This window comes from Onychostruthus taczanowskii, unplaced genomic scaffold (genome assembly GCF_017590055.1).
Source record: "Onychostruthus taczanowskii isolate IOZ18803 unplaced genomic scaffold, ASM1759005v1 scaffold6, whole genome shotgun sequence".
Taxonomy (NCBI): Eukaryota; Metazoa; Chordata; class Aves; order Passeriformes; family Passeridae; genus Onychostruthus; species Onychostruthus taczanowskii.
In genome coordinates this window covers 7,088,521-7,104,637 of record NW_024503679.1, presented here as the reverse complement: position 1 = coordinate 7,104,637, position 16,117 = coordinate 7,088,521, and the positions used below count along the sequence as shown (strand labels likewise).

The window sequence follows — 16,117 nt, the reverse complement described above, 5'->3', positions numbered from 1 at the left end:
TAAAATTACAAATGTAACAGCAAGGTGTTGGACACAGAAAAAGAAAAAAATTCTTTTACTAAAAACTACAAAATCATGAAGCTGGGGCAATCAAGAATCTAAAACCCAGTCCATTGCTATCTGTATATTTTGAAAAAACAAAAACCTGCCTGCATTCCACTGTCAAAACAATGATAAGCTGTAGCTGTGGGTATTTAGGAGCTGAACAAGATCAAAACTCAGGGTTCATTTTTAGAAAACAGAAGGGAGAGACTCATATTTGCAAAGTACACTATGCAAACATATCAGGGCCTCCAACTCCACCAGGGCTCACCCTGCAGATATAATATTCACACATCCACATTGGGAGGCATGAAATTGGTTTATTTCACAGCACCCAAATGCATAACCAGCTCCAGACTTGTCTTCACAGGGAATATGAGGCAATGAAACTACTGTGCACACACCAGAATGTCTTGGAAACGAAAAAAATCCAGAAAACATAATGTACATCAGAGCCTATCTGTGGCAATGGAGTACAAACACAAAGTTTATGCAGTTCCAGAGAGACAACAACATAAAATAGAGCTATACACCCCAAGTGTGGGGTTTTTCCCTCTATAATGCTATAAATTCATATTAGTGAAAGGGGCAGAAGCTGATAAAATCTGTACATATACACAGGCTTGCTTTTGTTGTGGCAAGGAATAGCACTCAAGGAAATTTAAACTAACAATTACCATTACATGATAAAAGTGCTTCTGAATACAAAATTTTTTTCACAACACACAAGACAGTGGAACAGCTGGAGGTGCCCAGGATGGGACCTGTCCCTGGACACTCTCAGAAGGCTGGGCTGCTCTCTACTGCAACAGCAGGGATGTTTCCCAAAGGTCACTGGCACATTGGCAGTTTTGGATCATAAAACCCCAGGAGCCTGGCACACCAAACATCCAAGAGAGAGCACTGCATGCACCTGCAAGGTTTTAAACCACTTCTTCATCTCTTTCCCCATATTCCCTTCCTGCACTCCATACATTTCCTCCTTGGACCATACACACCAGGATTCTCACTGTCTATAAACCATCTACCCCATTCTTGGCTTAGTTTAACATAATTACAGCACTGATGGTCACTACAAAACAAGATCTCCTTTTCTCTGCAATGTGAGACCAAAGCATCTGCTCAAAGTAAACTGTATCTAAAAGCTTCCAGTTAAGTAAATATATCCTTCAAATTTGAAATATTGTTTCAGGAAGAAACAAAACAAATATCTTCTTAGTTATTGCCAGAGCAGAATTAAGATGTTTTATTAATAAAATATTGCGCAGGTTCTAGCAGTACCTTTCTGTGGTTAAATGAGTTGTCATTCACATTCCTTCTCACACATATTCCTTCCCAGGTACAACAACTACTTATATTTTGCTATTTAATTCAAAAACCATGCAAAACTCCTGTGAATCAATCCTTCTCTTTTCTTTATGCATAAGAGACCTGGTGGCTGTCCTTGGGCTGTCTTTCCTGTGCTGAGAGCTGGCTACAGCCTGAATGAACATATGGCAACAGACAATCTATGACCCTGTTTGTTATGGCATATATTATATTTTTCAAAATATTTAACAGAAAAACCATAAAGAAATGCATTACATTATATTACACTCAAAGGTTGGCAGTAAAAAAAACCAGCTATAATACATGTCTCAGACAAGAAACCGTGGTTCTGGGGTACTTTATCTGTATCATTGAAAATTACCACGGTTATTTTGGAAATTCAGGAACTCTGGCACTACAGGCATGCAGGAAGGGAACAGCTAAGTAAGACAGACAAAAGCTGGCAAGTGAACTCATTCAATGCTTCCACACATGCTGAAAGTTTAATTTCTTGTGTTTTGGTTAGAGACCTGCAAGGAGTAAACCTCAGTGTTGGCCAGCAAAGCCGATATCAGAGATAAAAGGTCTGTCAGCCAAAATATCCAAAACTACGCCTCAACATCAAGGTCAGAAATCCTTTGTTATTCCCAAGCAAAAAAATGTGTCTGCTTCATGTCTCTTCTGACTTGTGATGAGGCTTGTCCCAGCAGGCTCTCCAGGCAGCCTCTCGTTATAAAGCTTCGTCCAGAGCGGCTTTGCTCATTTGTAGGAAGGACAAAGGGGGTGAGAGGTACCAAGCAAAGCTGAACACCTCTGAGCTCTGACAGCCTCTGCATCTCTCCCCCCTTCTCTCTCTCTTTCTGAAGCAAAGCAGAACATCTTTGAAAAGATGGTCCTGGAAACCCTGAACCCAATGCACTACAACATCACCAGCCTGGTACCGGACACGATGCCCGTGGCCACCGTGCCCATCCTCATCCTCATGTGCTTTCTCTTTCTGATATGGAACCATGAAGAGACCTCATCAATACCAGGTACATTAACTTTAGCTACTGTGCCACGTTCAGGTTTTCAGAGTAATTTTTGTTTGTATCTGAAATTTAAGTGACAAAGTAATGCTGAATAATCGTGGTATGACAACAAAATTTATTATGAATCAGTTTAAGTAATACAGATTCCTAAAAATTCCTGATAAAGGAAATCAGGCTTGTTCTAACTTCAGAACTTCCTTAATAATCGTGGCTTGGCCATATGACATTCCTTCCTCAGCTTTATTTTGTGTATGCTAGAAAGCTATAATACTATTTTACAACTCAGGATGTTCTCATTTTCATGTGCATTATAAACTGCTTTTTGCATGTTTTAAAGTTGAAATCTCTCTAAATTGCCTTTACTCTAAACAGCTATCTAAGAAGCTGTTCAAATTTTAGTAGGTTATCAATCTTTATGTTTAGCACTGAAAACCCTCCAGATCAGAACAACATCGGATTCCCTTTCCCTTCTGGAACATTTTGGGGGCTTGTCCAGACATTAATGGCTCAGCTTGTTTTTCCACCAGATCTAGCACCCTGCTGCATGGAGGAGAGCAGTGCACGGCCTCTCACAGGTGCTGGACAGGAATAACTCTAAAGCAGTACAGTGACTCCTGGAAGAAATCCTGGGGAAAGACCCTTGCTCAAAAGAGCATTTCTTCTTTCCAGGATGTCATTGTCCCTCCAGAAGCAAGCAGCAGCTGGAAGCTGCACAAAGCAGCAGTGAATGTCATTTGCTGTAGGTACCACTGAAAGCACGACAGGCTTCCTCAGACAGTGGGACTCCACCAGCACTGCTGCAGCTCCTGAGAGAGTTCCAGAGCAGGACTGTGTGGGAACTGCCCTGCACAGCCTGTGACTGCCGTGTTAAACACCTCCTCTCAAAAGGGAGATGCTCAGAGGTGTTTTCTTGTCCGTGAGCACTGCTGAGACCAAACCTCTCTCCTCCTGTCTCCTAGGGCCAGGATACTGCATGGGAATTGGTCCCCTCATTTCACACGGCAGGTTTCTCTGGATGGGAGTGGGGAATGCCTGCAACTACTACAATAAGACATACGGAGAATTTGTCAGAGTTTGGATCAGCGGTGAAGAAACATTCATAATTAGCAAGTAAATCCTTGTTTTTGATACTTAATAACTTGAAAAGCTTTATATCTTTACAACCTTTTTGCTACTTTATTCTAAAGCAGAACTGAAGTTATTCTTTTCAAAAATTGTCCTAACAAAAGCCTATTACTTTCTGCTATTCACAGACCACTTTTTTAAATCTTGTTTCTGTTTAAAGACTCTGCTACTGAAGTTTTGGTGAATTCTCTTAATATTTTTTGTGCATAGGAAAATACTGTGGCTCAATCCTAGAAATAATTTAGCATCTATTTTGCTATCCATTTATTATTAAGATAACATTCAGTTTAGGGATCAAGGCTTACTGCAATGTGGGATTAAGCAAAATTTTAATTTTCTGTGTTTTTAAATTTCTCCTTAAAGTGTAAGTAAATGCTTGAATGTTATGGCTCCAATTCAGCGATTTAACTAAGCAAATACAGCATTATTGTATTAGGAGTAATTCCACTCCAATTAATGGGATTATTCTTAGGTTTCAATTATGCACAGTATTAAAAATAATGCAAACTTCAGCCTATCATTTTATTAGCTCCAGTGGATGATTGCTTTCTTCTTAAATTGGATTATTACAAGTCATGCCATGAAAAAGAAAAGAAAAAAAAAAAGAAGTAAAAGGTTTACCACATGTAATTGATACAGAATCAGAACCTTTTAAGTAACAATGTCAATCAACTAATATTTTCATTAAGTAAAAGCTTTTGAAAGACAGTGCAGCATGGAGAATATTCACAGAATTTACCACGTGGTGCAAGTTAGCTTCACCTCTATTTAAACCTTTGTAGAGAGAAGTAATCATGACAAGAAAATTGTTTGCATTCCTATCCTACAATGGTGTTACAAATACCAACTAAAGTAGTAAAGTGGTCTGATAATGCTCTGAAAGCTTTGAAAATACTTGAATACTTCGAAAATACTTGAAAAAACTCTTATTGCTGTCTTTCCCTCTCCGTGTTACCAATTCATCAGAAACAAACCAGGAGTGCTGCTAAACAATGCCAGATTTACAGTCACTGTTTCTTTTCAGACATTTTTTGCTTTAAATCATTGGCTATTCCTAGAAAACAAGTATTTAACTTTTTTTAAAGCAAGAACATAAAATTTTCAGTGGATCCTAAATTCACTGCAAAACTAAACATAACCTGGCTTCTGCAAAAGAAAATCAATGTCATCTTTTTTCACCAATGTCATCTGAACTTTTAGCATCAAATCTAATACTCAGGTGCTAATGCACAGAGAGAAGGACTTGCAGTCTTGGTTGCAACAGCTGATGTCTTTTGGAGGACTTCATTAAATAGTTTTGTAAGGAAAACCTGCTTATGCAGGGTTACTTGACAAAACCCTTCTTGAAACATTATGATGTGTCTCCTGCATAGTCATGTGGGATGGGAGGAAGAAAAATGAGCCTGCTGCACCTTCTCCTTAGTGGGCACAGCTGTCAGAATTCAACACCACCTTTTCATGTTCAGGGAGATACAGGTGGTATACCCTGACATGGGAAAAAACTTTAATATTAAACTTTACATCCAGGTCATGCAAAACTATGAAACCAAGGATGTTTGCAGTCAATAGCAAAAGCCACATTTACATTACCTGACTGAAAAAATGAACTAAACCCATGGTAGTAGTCTGAGGTTTGGCCCATAGACTATACTACACAGTAAAGATGGAAGTATATTGTTTCATTTCAAATCTTTGTTCGGATTTTCTTTCTTTTGGTTGGATTCTCTTTGATCACTGTTTCATCACATCCGCATTTCTGAAATGCTGGCTCCCCCTAAAGGAAATTATATCTTAAAGCAAGAATGTGTCTGCCAGCACCACCAAATTAACCTTGCTGACTGTAAATATAATTATACATATCATGGATTTCCCTTACATGTCTCTTTACGAATATTTATTATTTATCCCACACATACCATCGTATTATGATGATGCATATTTAAGTGATGCATGTATTTTTATACTTTCAGTATGTGTCTGAGAGTGACCAAAGAGCTACAAAAGAATACATAGCATTGACTACACAAAAGTAAAGCTGGCATTTAGTACACATCAAATATTTTACCTTATCCTCTGAAACATCTGACACTGGGCATTTCCTAAGTGTGTCATAGAATATCTACACATTTCTGTGTATACATATTATTCAGTTTAAAATCCTTCATTAACCATTTGCATTTTAATTGAAAAATAGTTTAAACTTGAACAGAACATCTTATTGCTTTAATATAAATTCTGAAAGCATTGATCAGATTTTTAATTATGTAAAAGATTTCTAATTATGTAAAAGGAACAACATTTCGTGCTGAGCATTGTACTTGCTGCTAAATTAAGAATGCGAGTCAGCACTTGGGAGCAACTGTAAAATGTCAGAATACAAATGCTGTATTTAGTCTATGAAACAGTTCTTTTATTTGGGCCTTTTTCCTCCTTCCTTCCCCAGATCCTCAAGCGTGTTCCACGTAATGAAGCACTGGCACTACGTGTCTCGGTTTGGGAGCAAGCTGGGATTACAGTGCATTGGCATGTACGAGAATGGGATCATATTTAACAACAACCCAGCACACTGGAAAGAAATTCGACCCTTTTTCACCAAAGGTAACCCAGGGTGCCCCGACACCCTGCCTCACTGTGGCTCACACAGCCAACCCTCCCTGAAATGCCATTCTGTCTGAAACCAACCCCTGTATTTTCCTTTCAAAGAATGATAAGCCAGTGAAGCTCCAGAATGGTTTTACACCAGCCACTGACACAGTAATACCTCTCATTTTATCAACACCCCCGTCAGCGCTCGAGGCATTATAAAGAAGGTACAAGAACTAACAAACCTTTTGTCATTTTGCACGAACGCCCCAGCTCTGTCTGGCCCCGGGCTGGTGCGGATGATCGCCATCTGCGTGGAGTCCACCACCGAGCACCTGGACAGGCTGCAGGAGGTCACCACCGAGCTGGGCAACATCAACGTGCTCAACCTCATGAGGAGGATCATGCTCGACACATCCAACAAGCTCTTCCTCGGGGTCCCCCTGGACGGTACTGACAGCTCCACTTTTGGGCCTTAGGATGGCTCTGAAATGCATAATCCAAGGAAAATTCATTGGCACCGCTCAGCAGTTTTGTCTCAAAATAACAGAGCAAGAACAGATCCTTGTATCACCATATAAGTAATTGAAATTGATTTAGTATCATGTTAGTTACAAAAGAATTTTATATGACCAAAAGTATGCATTAGCTTGTCACCCACCTTAAAACTATTACCCACCATTTAAAACTATTTTCATGCACCAATTTGGTACAATTCCAATATTAAATTCTATTCATGCAAGAACCTGAAATCTCTCTGCCAAATTAAATGATTGCTCTGAAAAAATTCACCTAAAAATATTACGTTTTCTATTTCTTCAGCCTATAACAGAAATAATATTATCAGGATGTCTAAATTGCCCATTTCAATGTTCTGCAATAGTTCTGCTTCTGATCTCCTGTGGGAGACTGCTCTGCTGACATGCCTCAGTGTCTTTGTAGCAAGTTACCAAGAGTTTCTGCAAAGATACAGACCTCTTTTACAGTATGCATTTTTTACAATGTTACCTACCAGTTGCTTATCAAATTCCCATGAACTTAGTGGAGTAGAGAGCACAACCTCATTATTAATTTTTCTGAAGGATTTCTCTTACTTCACTAATGACCTTTTTTTTAACATTTCTTTTCAGAAAATGCCATTGTGCTTAAGATTCAAAACTACTTTGATGCCTGGCAAGCACTTTTATTAAAGCCTGACATATTTTTTAAGATTTCTTGGCTGTGCAAGAAGTACAAAGATGCAGTGTGAGTATCAACAGTTCTACAGAGCGTTTGCTTAGGATTCTTTCTGTCTTTTCATGAAGGAGCATTTCCCTCGATGTTTTCCTCTGCCTTTTAGAAACAAAATTGTGACACTTGCAGAGGTGGCTGCTGAGGTCCCCTGTCTGCAAAGCCAAGACACAACCAGGTTTGTCACTGGTGGTACAAGTAGCTGAATTCTGGGACCAGTTTAAGGCTTTGTCTATCCAGTCCCAATTTATTCACCAAAATATCAGTTCATGCACACTAAAAATGTGAAACTAAACTTTGTTCTCAACTGGAAGCAAATATCACTTCATCCATACCATGGCTTTTCCTTGTCTGAACGAACCAGAGCAGGTTACAGCTCACCCAAACAGGGAAACCCATCTGTCTTCAGGGCACAGCCCCCGAGGGGTTAACCCCTGAGAAGTCCCTGGTCATTGGATCTCTCAGCAGGTTGAGTCAACCACTCATTTATGAGTTAAAACCCGATGCTTAGTGTGATAATCTGTTTCAAGGTTGAAGGGTTTTTTTCCAAAATAAGGAACAAATACATTTTGCCATTTTCCTCTTTGCAAAAGCACAAAATGCCTCTTCCAGTTTCGTGATCTTGTTTTCTGTCTTCTGCCAAAAGAGAGCTGGCTTTAAAAAGAACTGGCAGTTCACTTTTTGCATTTTGGATTTGTTTTCCATCTAATGAGTGAAATTGCTCCTCTTAGGAAGGATATGTAATAAATTGCTTTGGTTGTGCTACATAACATCAGGGCTTTAAGGAAATTATCAGGTTCACCCAAATTGACAGCTCTTGAGCACTAGACACAAGATTCACCTTCTCTAATATTTGTTTGCTAGATTTATTATGACACTGATTACTACTTTATCCTGTGATGCTGATAAGAAACTATAATGGCCCAGTTATTACCAGAAAGCCCCTGCAACCAAATGCTGATATTTCAAATGCAGTCCCATAAGAAAAAGGACTTGTTAATAAATTTTTATGGCAAAAAAAAAAGAAAAAAAAATTTCTGGACTTAAGGCAATACAAAGAACCACCACAGGATACAAAGACTTCTAATATTTCTCTGATAAACTTTGCAAGAAAGACCTCTTGCTGTTTCTAATACATAAAATATTTATAAATATTGAGATCTTTATTGGGTTTGAAGTTCTAAATACATTTACCCTGGAAACACAAATTATCTGTCTCAACAGTAACATACCCACATCTGAAAAGCCTCAAGATTTCATTCAAAACCTTTTCAGAATACTTTTTTTAAAGAATTGCCTTAGAATCTATAATTAATTGAAAATTCCCCCAAAATTTATAACAACTTTTGAACTTTACTTTTTCCACCACTGAAATACAGACTGTTGACACAGTATTACTATTCAAATATGAAATGTTTGAATTAACTCTGCTCCAAGATCCTAATTTTCTAACATTTGTCTACATTTTTCTGAAAATCATCCCTTATGTTCTCTAAATTCATTTTATATACTGATAAAATACAGTATAAAATGCAAGGAAACAAATTCTTCAGAAATGATAATACATCTTTAAAATAGATCTTTATTCTTTAATAGTGTATATAGACACCTTTCTCTCCTTTTCAATCTGTTCTGTAAAAAGAGATTAAGATTTCATTCCAGACTGACAAGCAATTACTTCAGAATAATAAGAAAATACACCTTGCCTAAGTATTACTACTTCTGCAGAGAATCTTATAATATTCTTAGGAATACTTAATTTCTGTCATACTTATATGCTTTTTTTTGGTATATCTCTGTATTTCTAATCATACCCTGGTGCAGATATTTATCAATATGTTGGATTTCATCTGTTTTCAGCAAGGATCTTAAAGGAGCAATGGAAATCTTAATAGAACAGAAACGACAAAAGCTTTCCACTGTGGAAAAGTTGGATGAACACATGGATTTTGCATCCCAGTTGATTTTTGCACAGGTATTGGGAATTTACTCAAAATATGGCTAGTTCTGGTTTTTCTGACATTCTCCTGAACACAGGCTTTGCAATTTAATCTTTATATGCCTCTCTAAAAGTCACATCATCATTAAGGGATGCTGAGTTGGTGCTGTGGTGTCCCTGAGAGAGACTCAGACAGGAATACTTGTATTTCAGGATCAGGCTCTTCTCATATTTATTTCAAGGCTTAAACACATCCCTAAAACTCTTGCATCTATCCCTGAGTGTCCTTCAGTCTTTCCCTAACCCCTGTGTGTTATTTCATGTATTGCCTTCTGTTTGCAAAGGTTTCAAATGCTATATAACTCCTATCTTTTATAATATCTGACAGCTCACAAACTCAGTGAGGAAATGCAATAAACTAAAAAGAACCTGAGCTAACAAGTCACATTTCTGCTTTTCTGCAAGGCACCACACACCCATCAGAACATGAGATTTCTGTCATTCTCTGAAAGACAAAAAAGAAATGCTATTGAGCATAAGATGGACTGTCCAGAAACTGTGCAGTCTACAGGATCTTTGTTGGCATCAGAGGTCAGCAATCAATATTTTTTCCAAAATTTCTTTTTTTTTTTTTTCCAGAACAGAGGGGATCTGACTGCTGAGAATGTGAACCAGTGTGTGCTGGAGATGATGATTGCTGCTCCTGACACTCTGTCTGTGACTCTCTTTTTTATGCTAATCCTGATTGCAGAGCACCCCACAGTGGAAGAGGAGATGATGAGAGAAATTGAAGCTGTTGTGGGTAAGCAGGAGCTGCAAAGTCACTGATATGGGAATATAATTTTGCTTCAGCAGTGACCTAATTTATCTAAACCTGAACCTTTTAAGCATTTTCTCCTAACAAAAGTGTTTGCTGTAAAACATATGAATTTCTATTGTATGTAAAAGATTACATTAAAGAGCAAATGAAAAAATGCGAGAAATTTGTAAAGTAAAATAAAATAGGAATCATCAGAATTTATAATCTATTAGAAATAATGTGGTATATTCTCACCTCAGCAACCACAGTGTAAAATCAGCATTCACCTCAAGTTCACTGAAATTATTTTCCTGTTACCCTGAAATAGCAAAAGGGGGCACTTGTTTCAAATAATCCTAATCACCAGTATTTCTCTGTGCTAAAATACAAAACTTAGAGAAGTTTCATTATGACTCTAGAAGGAAAAGACTAGACAAAATTAAAATTATATTCTGCTGTCATCCATTCTGATCTCAAATTGGCCTCCTCTAAGTACTAATTACTAACTATTCAAAACACAATCAAGATATTCCAAATCTGTATTCTTCCCCTTCTCTAGCCTTCATTCAAAGCCTGACACTGAACCAATATAGAAACTAATTTAATCCACTCTTATTTAAATCTTACTTCTGGTCTGTTAAACACCAGAAAATGTATCACAAGTCTTTTACTCTTTTTCTAAGGTACTTTTAATAATCCTTATTGTACTGTCCTCATGAGAATACTCACTCACTCACTTTCCCTGCTTCTTTCTGAAGCCTTACCCTCTAAGGTAAGAGTGTTGTCTTTTCCTTAAGGAGTGCCCAGCACAAAGCTGCCTTTTGTCTGCAAGCCTGTCCCAGCAGCAGGCAGCCTGCTGCACATCCCAGCACTGGCCCTGCTGCTGGAACCTGCTCATCCTACCTGTAATTGTCAGGGATGGGAGGGACACCCATTTAAGGGGGAAAATTTAAGGTCCCTACAGAATTAGCTCCAGACTACCCCCAGGTTCTGTTTGCTGTCAGCTCCTGGAAGGTTTATTTGTTGTGCCTTGTTGTCTCTTGTGCAAAAGCCAGAGAAAGATTCCCAGAGTTTTGTTTCTGACTAGAACAAAGACTCGGAGTGAAAAGAAAAAGATGAGAAGATTGTTAATTAATAAACTAGGGTTTATGCTAATGAGCAACATACCAATACCATTTCCTCAATAAGTACAAAAAACTCCTTAGAAGTTGTTGGACCCTTCCTACAGAACTTCAGAACCCGAGAATCTTCCCAAAATGTTCTGTTATTTGTACATTGAAGCTGTTAAATTCCTAATCAACTAATCTCTTCACCATCTGCTTTATTCCACAAGGTGACAGAGACATCCAGAGTGATGACATGCCCAACTTAAAAACTGTGGAGAACTTTATTTATGAGAGCATGAGATACCAGCCCGTGGTGGACTTGATCATGAGGAAAGCGCTACAGGACGATGTCATTGACGGCTACCCCGTGAAAAAGGGCACCAACATCATCCTCAACATCGGGCGGATGCACAAACTCGAATTCTTCCCAAAGCCAAACGAGTTTTCTCTTGAAAATTTTGAGAAAAATGTAAGTTTTCTGTCTTGTTTCTTACAGAAATTTGGATGTTATTTATTGCTAATGTCTCTTCCTCTTACTTTGCTCAAGAACTTTGTGACCATAAGACTGTTTTCCCTTTGTCTCAGTGCCTAGTTAGCTATACAACCTGCTGATTACTGTTATTATTATTAGAGCTGGGCAGATATTTTCCTGTCAAGCTGCCTCTTAAATAAAAAATAATTATAATATAGAAAACAGTTTTTTTCAGATATAATAGTTTTGATTAAAAATCTCTGATTAAATTTGTCAGACACACGTGGTTGCCATTGTATCCCCTGACAGTGGACAAAACAAAGAGGTTTTAGGGGGCTAGAGCCATGCCAGCAGCCCACACAGAGCTGAGGCTGCCTGAGGATTCTCTGGAGAGCTGAAGCAGTGTGGTAGCTTCTCAGAAACTGGGGATCTAAAGCCCATGCTACTCTTTTTTTCTTTTTTTCTTTTTAAATTAACAATATTTTATAGATCATAATGAAAATTTTAACTAACTTAACACTGCAGATGTTGAGTAATTAAGTTCCTGTTCTGCACTGAATTTCAAATGAAGTTATGTTCTAACTACCAGGAGAACTACAATCAAAAGCAATATGTGAATATTTTTTCTTCTTGTAATCCCCTACTGTTCAAATCATCCTTCAGATTATTTACTCAGACCTCTGCTCTGCTGATTACTGATGAAACAATTGGTTTTGTGAAACTGTATTTGTTCAGCAATAATAACCTGGAGAGATTAAAACTGCACTGATATGTTAGCAGCTGCACACATGAACACTGACAGCAGCAACTTCAGCTTTAAAGAAAGAAACAGACTACTTTAATAAACCAAAAATGGATTCCAAATAACCACTTTAATAAACCAAACAATTTACTCACCAGTAAAAAAACCTGAAGCAACAGCTAAAAAAAAAGATATGTGTGTTCAAGCCAGAAAAAAACTTTAAGGTTTACTTATTTCTTATCAAAAAAGCTAAGAGTATCAAATATGCCACACAAAAAAAAATGAGCATTAATCCACCTAGTTAATATTTCTCAACTGCTATTGGATTACCCTGAGCAAATCCTGCACACAGCATTAAAAACAACAGCTCAAAAAAAAGCTTTTGTAGAAAATTCAAGAGAGTAAGTGATGAAGTTTATCAAAATTACTATTCTCTGTGAATAGACTCCATTTTGCCACCCATTATTTACATTCCAAGTATTTCTGTCAAAACTGGATATCTTGCTTAATTTACGAGGACATTTTGCTACTAAAAATATTTCCCCTTGACCAAATATTTAACCACACATTTTCTATCTGACTTGATGCATTCTGTTTGCCACATAATTATTCTGGCAGGCACAATTTTCCTCCAGTTCTCTAAGTGAATAGCAATCCACAGCATTATTTATGATAAGATGCCATTGTTAGAATCTAAACATTTTTCCATTTTCACAGGCTGTGCATTTGCCATTGTGCTGTACTGCCAGCTGCTGTACTTGCTCTGTGTTATAAACACTTGTGTTTATCTATAATTTTTCCAAAAGCACAGCTCAGTTTATTTAAAAAAAAATTAAACAGAACATTTGTCAGTCTGAAAATAAGAAAAAGCAGTACACTTTTTTCCAGATGATTTGATATAAATAAATGCTTTCTACTCTATTCTTGTTCAATAGAAAATCAGAACATGGTTAATACCTGACTTTTTTAAAAAGAAGTTACACAGATGAAGAAAAATAATTTATTTATAACCAGACTTTCTTTTTAACTGATCTACTCAATGGCAATAAAAGTAGCAGAAACTAGCTGTTGATTCTTCAGTAGTCCTGGGAATCCTGCATTTTGTGGTTCAGCTGACAGGAGAGAAGACAATAATTTTATGTGTTATCTCTCTATTAAATATCCAAAATTTTAACATTTAATTTTATGACAAATTAGTTCTCAAAAACTTTAGCTTTATAATTACAAATGGAATAGGTGTATGACTTAGTGATTATCTTTAGACAAGGCATGAGCCTGTATTTCAGATATTTATGGGCTTTATAATGAACATTTTCTGAAGAACTTTTTAATGAACTTTAATGCATTTGAAGAGCAGAGGCTTCACTCCATTTCACAGCTTGCGGTGCAATCCCTGCAGTTCCCGGGACAAACAGACAAATACATGAACAGAATTCAATTGTTTAGCTCTGCAATTCCTGCTGCCTCTGAATTTCCAAGGGCTGGTCCATGCCTCTGTCAGTGCCTGTAGCTGGGCCTGACTTGGGTGGGATTTCCAGCGTGAAATGAGGAATTGCTCCTAAAAGATTACTTCCACAAGTTTTTCAGAATATATCTACTACCAATTTGCTTCATTATTTTCACTGCTCTCACAGAGAAAAACCTGTCCCTGAGTTTATTCCTCACATTGCTCCCCGCAGGTTCCTTCCCGCTATTTCCAGCCCTTTGGATTCGGCCCCCGGAGCTGCGTGGGAAAGTTCATTGCCATGGTCATGATGAAGGCAATCCTAGTGACTCTTCTGAGGCGCTGCAGAGTGCAGACAATGAAAGGAAGAGGCCTGAACAACATCCAGAAAAACAATGACTTATCCATGCACCCCATAGAAAGGCAGCCTCTGCTGGAGATGGTTTTCACACCCAGAAGAAATGCAAACCAGAATCAGGGTGATAGAATGGATCAGCACTAAAGCTACAGCATTTTCTCAACCACTTAGAAATATTCATTATTCCTAGTTAAATACAGAAAGAAAAACATTTTGTTGCCCCTAAATGACTTCAGGTGACACCTTGTTCTGCCTGTGCAGCAGAACCGCAGGCCACAATTGGAAAGACCGAAAGTACAGAATAGTTTTGTTGTAGATGAAGCCATGCTACACGATTCCTGATTATTTTTTGAAAGCTTAGAGCTCAGACAAAGTTATGCCTTCTCTTTCAAACACTGCCAGTTCGGAGTTTTGAGGGTCAACAAACGAACATACCTGATGTGTGTTTAATTCCCTTTTCCCCCACCTCCCTGAAGCTGGACCCAGCAATATTTGACCACAGCAAAAGCTCCAATTATCTGTTTTCAAAACAGCTGAAAAATATTAGTTCATTTCAAGACTAAGAAACAATTTAAAGTATTTAGGACATCTATAAGTTGTAAAGAAATGTTTGAAGAAGAAGTCATTCAAACATTTTTCTTTGCCATGTTTTGCTGTCCTGTTGAACAGATACCAAAGATTTACAGTGTCACACAGATTTTACCAATAGCAGTAATTTGCAGAGTACTAGGTAATAATGGTAGTTGAGATAACTGTTCTATGTTTTTAAAACCCATCTCCTGCTGGACGGGATCTGTAAACATCTTCATAAAGGCCGGGTGAGAATGAGGTAAGGAACTCCAAACATTACCACCAGCATTACATGGGTGGGGTGACTTTCAGCCCCACCTCCTCACCTGACTATGGAAATTTCCCACCTCTCTTCAGCTTCAGTGAAGGTCAAATTCCCTCTAAGCTGCCTAAGGTGTGCCAAATCCTTTTTTTAACCTGTTTTAGTTGCTCAATTCTACTTCAGAGAGTAAGATTTGGAGTTGCTGTGTTCCCACACCACAGCAGGAGACAGTGTGCATCCCTAATGATCCAAATAACTCCTGGTGCTGCTTCTGTAAGAGCTCTGGGCTGTGTCCTGCTCTCCAGCATCTTGCTCCATGCCCACTGATGTAGAGAGGTTCCGAGCTCATAAACGCTCTCACAAGAGGCAAATTTCACTGGGCAAGTGCCCAGAGCTTGGTGGTGACAAAGGAGAGAAGTTCTGAACTAACAAGCAGATTTCTAGAAAATGTTTTCCTAGGTGCATACACAGGCTTTTATTTTAACTATAAACCAGGCTGGGGTTTATACTTAATTCTTAACAGGAAAGAAGTTCAACTACTCAACCTTTCTGTTCAGAATTGACCATTCTTGAAATTTATACAGTCTGGACATTGATATCTCTACTAGCCTAATGAGGAGTTGCCAGCTTGGTCAAGAAGAAAAAGATCTTCCTGGCTAAATGACAACATTCCTTGACAGAGACTTTCCACTGTCATTAAGCTTGAGTTTTCATACTGTGTAACACAAAGAAAGGGATTTGCCAGATGAAGTGCCTTGATAAAGACAACCAACCAATGTACAACAGGCTTTATATTAACTTTTTCCTTCCAAGACATTTAAACTATAATAGAAGGCAAGAAAAAAAAAAAAAAAAAAGGAAAAAAGAGAAAAATTGTGCCTTTACTTTGAAAATATAATAAAAATTGATTAATTAATCTATTCCCTCAGACCAGTGATTGCAGGCACAAGTCCAGTAGGGAAAGATCTATCCAGTAGCACAGAAAAACTGCAGAGACCCAACAAACAATCATGTGCCCCACCCAAAGGTAATGAATTAGACTGGGAATGGTGACAAAGAAGAGGAGCTGCATATTTAGGGTAATTCTCAAAGCAACATACAAATTT

The 16,117-nt window shown here is 37.9% G+C and overlaps 1 protein-coding gene across 1 annotated transcript; it reads left to right on the top strand.

The window, feature by feature from the left end:
• Positions 1-2,119: 2,119 nt before the first annotated feature.
• On the top strand, positions 2,120-15,862 carry LOC121343497 (aromatase). The gene is made up of 9 exons (XM_041418721.1): positions 2,120-2,384; positions 3,341-3,491; positions 5,950-6,104; positions 6,363-6,539; positions 7,220-7,334; positions 9,180-9,294; positions 9,898-10,060; positions 11,391-11,632; positions 14,057-15,862. The coding sequence occupies exons 1-9, from the start codon at positions 2,240-2,242 to the stop codon at positions 14,321-14,323; spliced, it is 1,530 nt and encodes a 509-aa protein (XP_041274655.1). The 5' UTR covers positions 2,120-2,239; the 3' UTR covers positions 14,324-15,862.
• Positions 15,863-16,117: the final 255 nt, after the last annotated feature.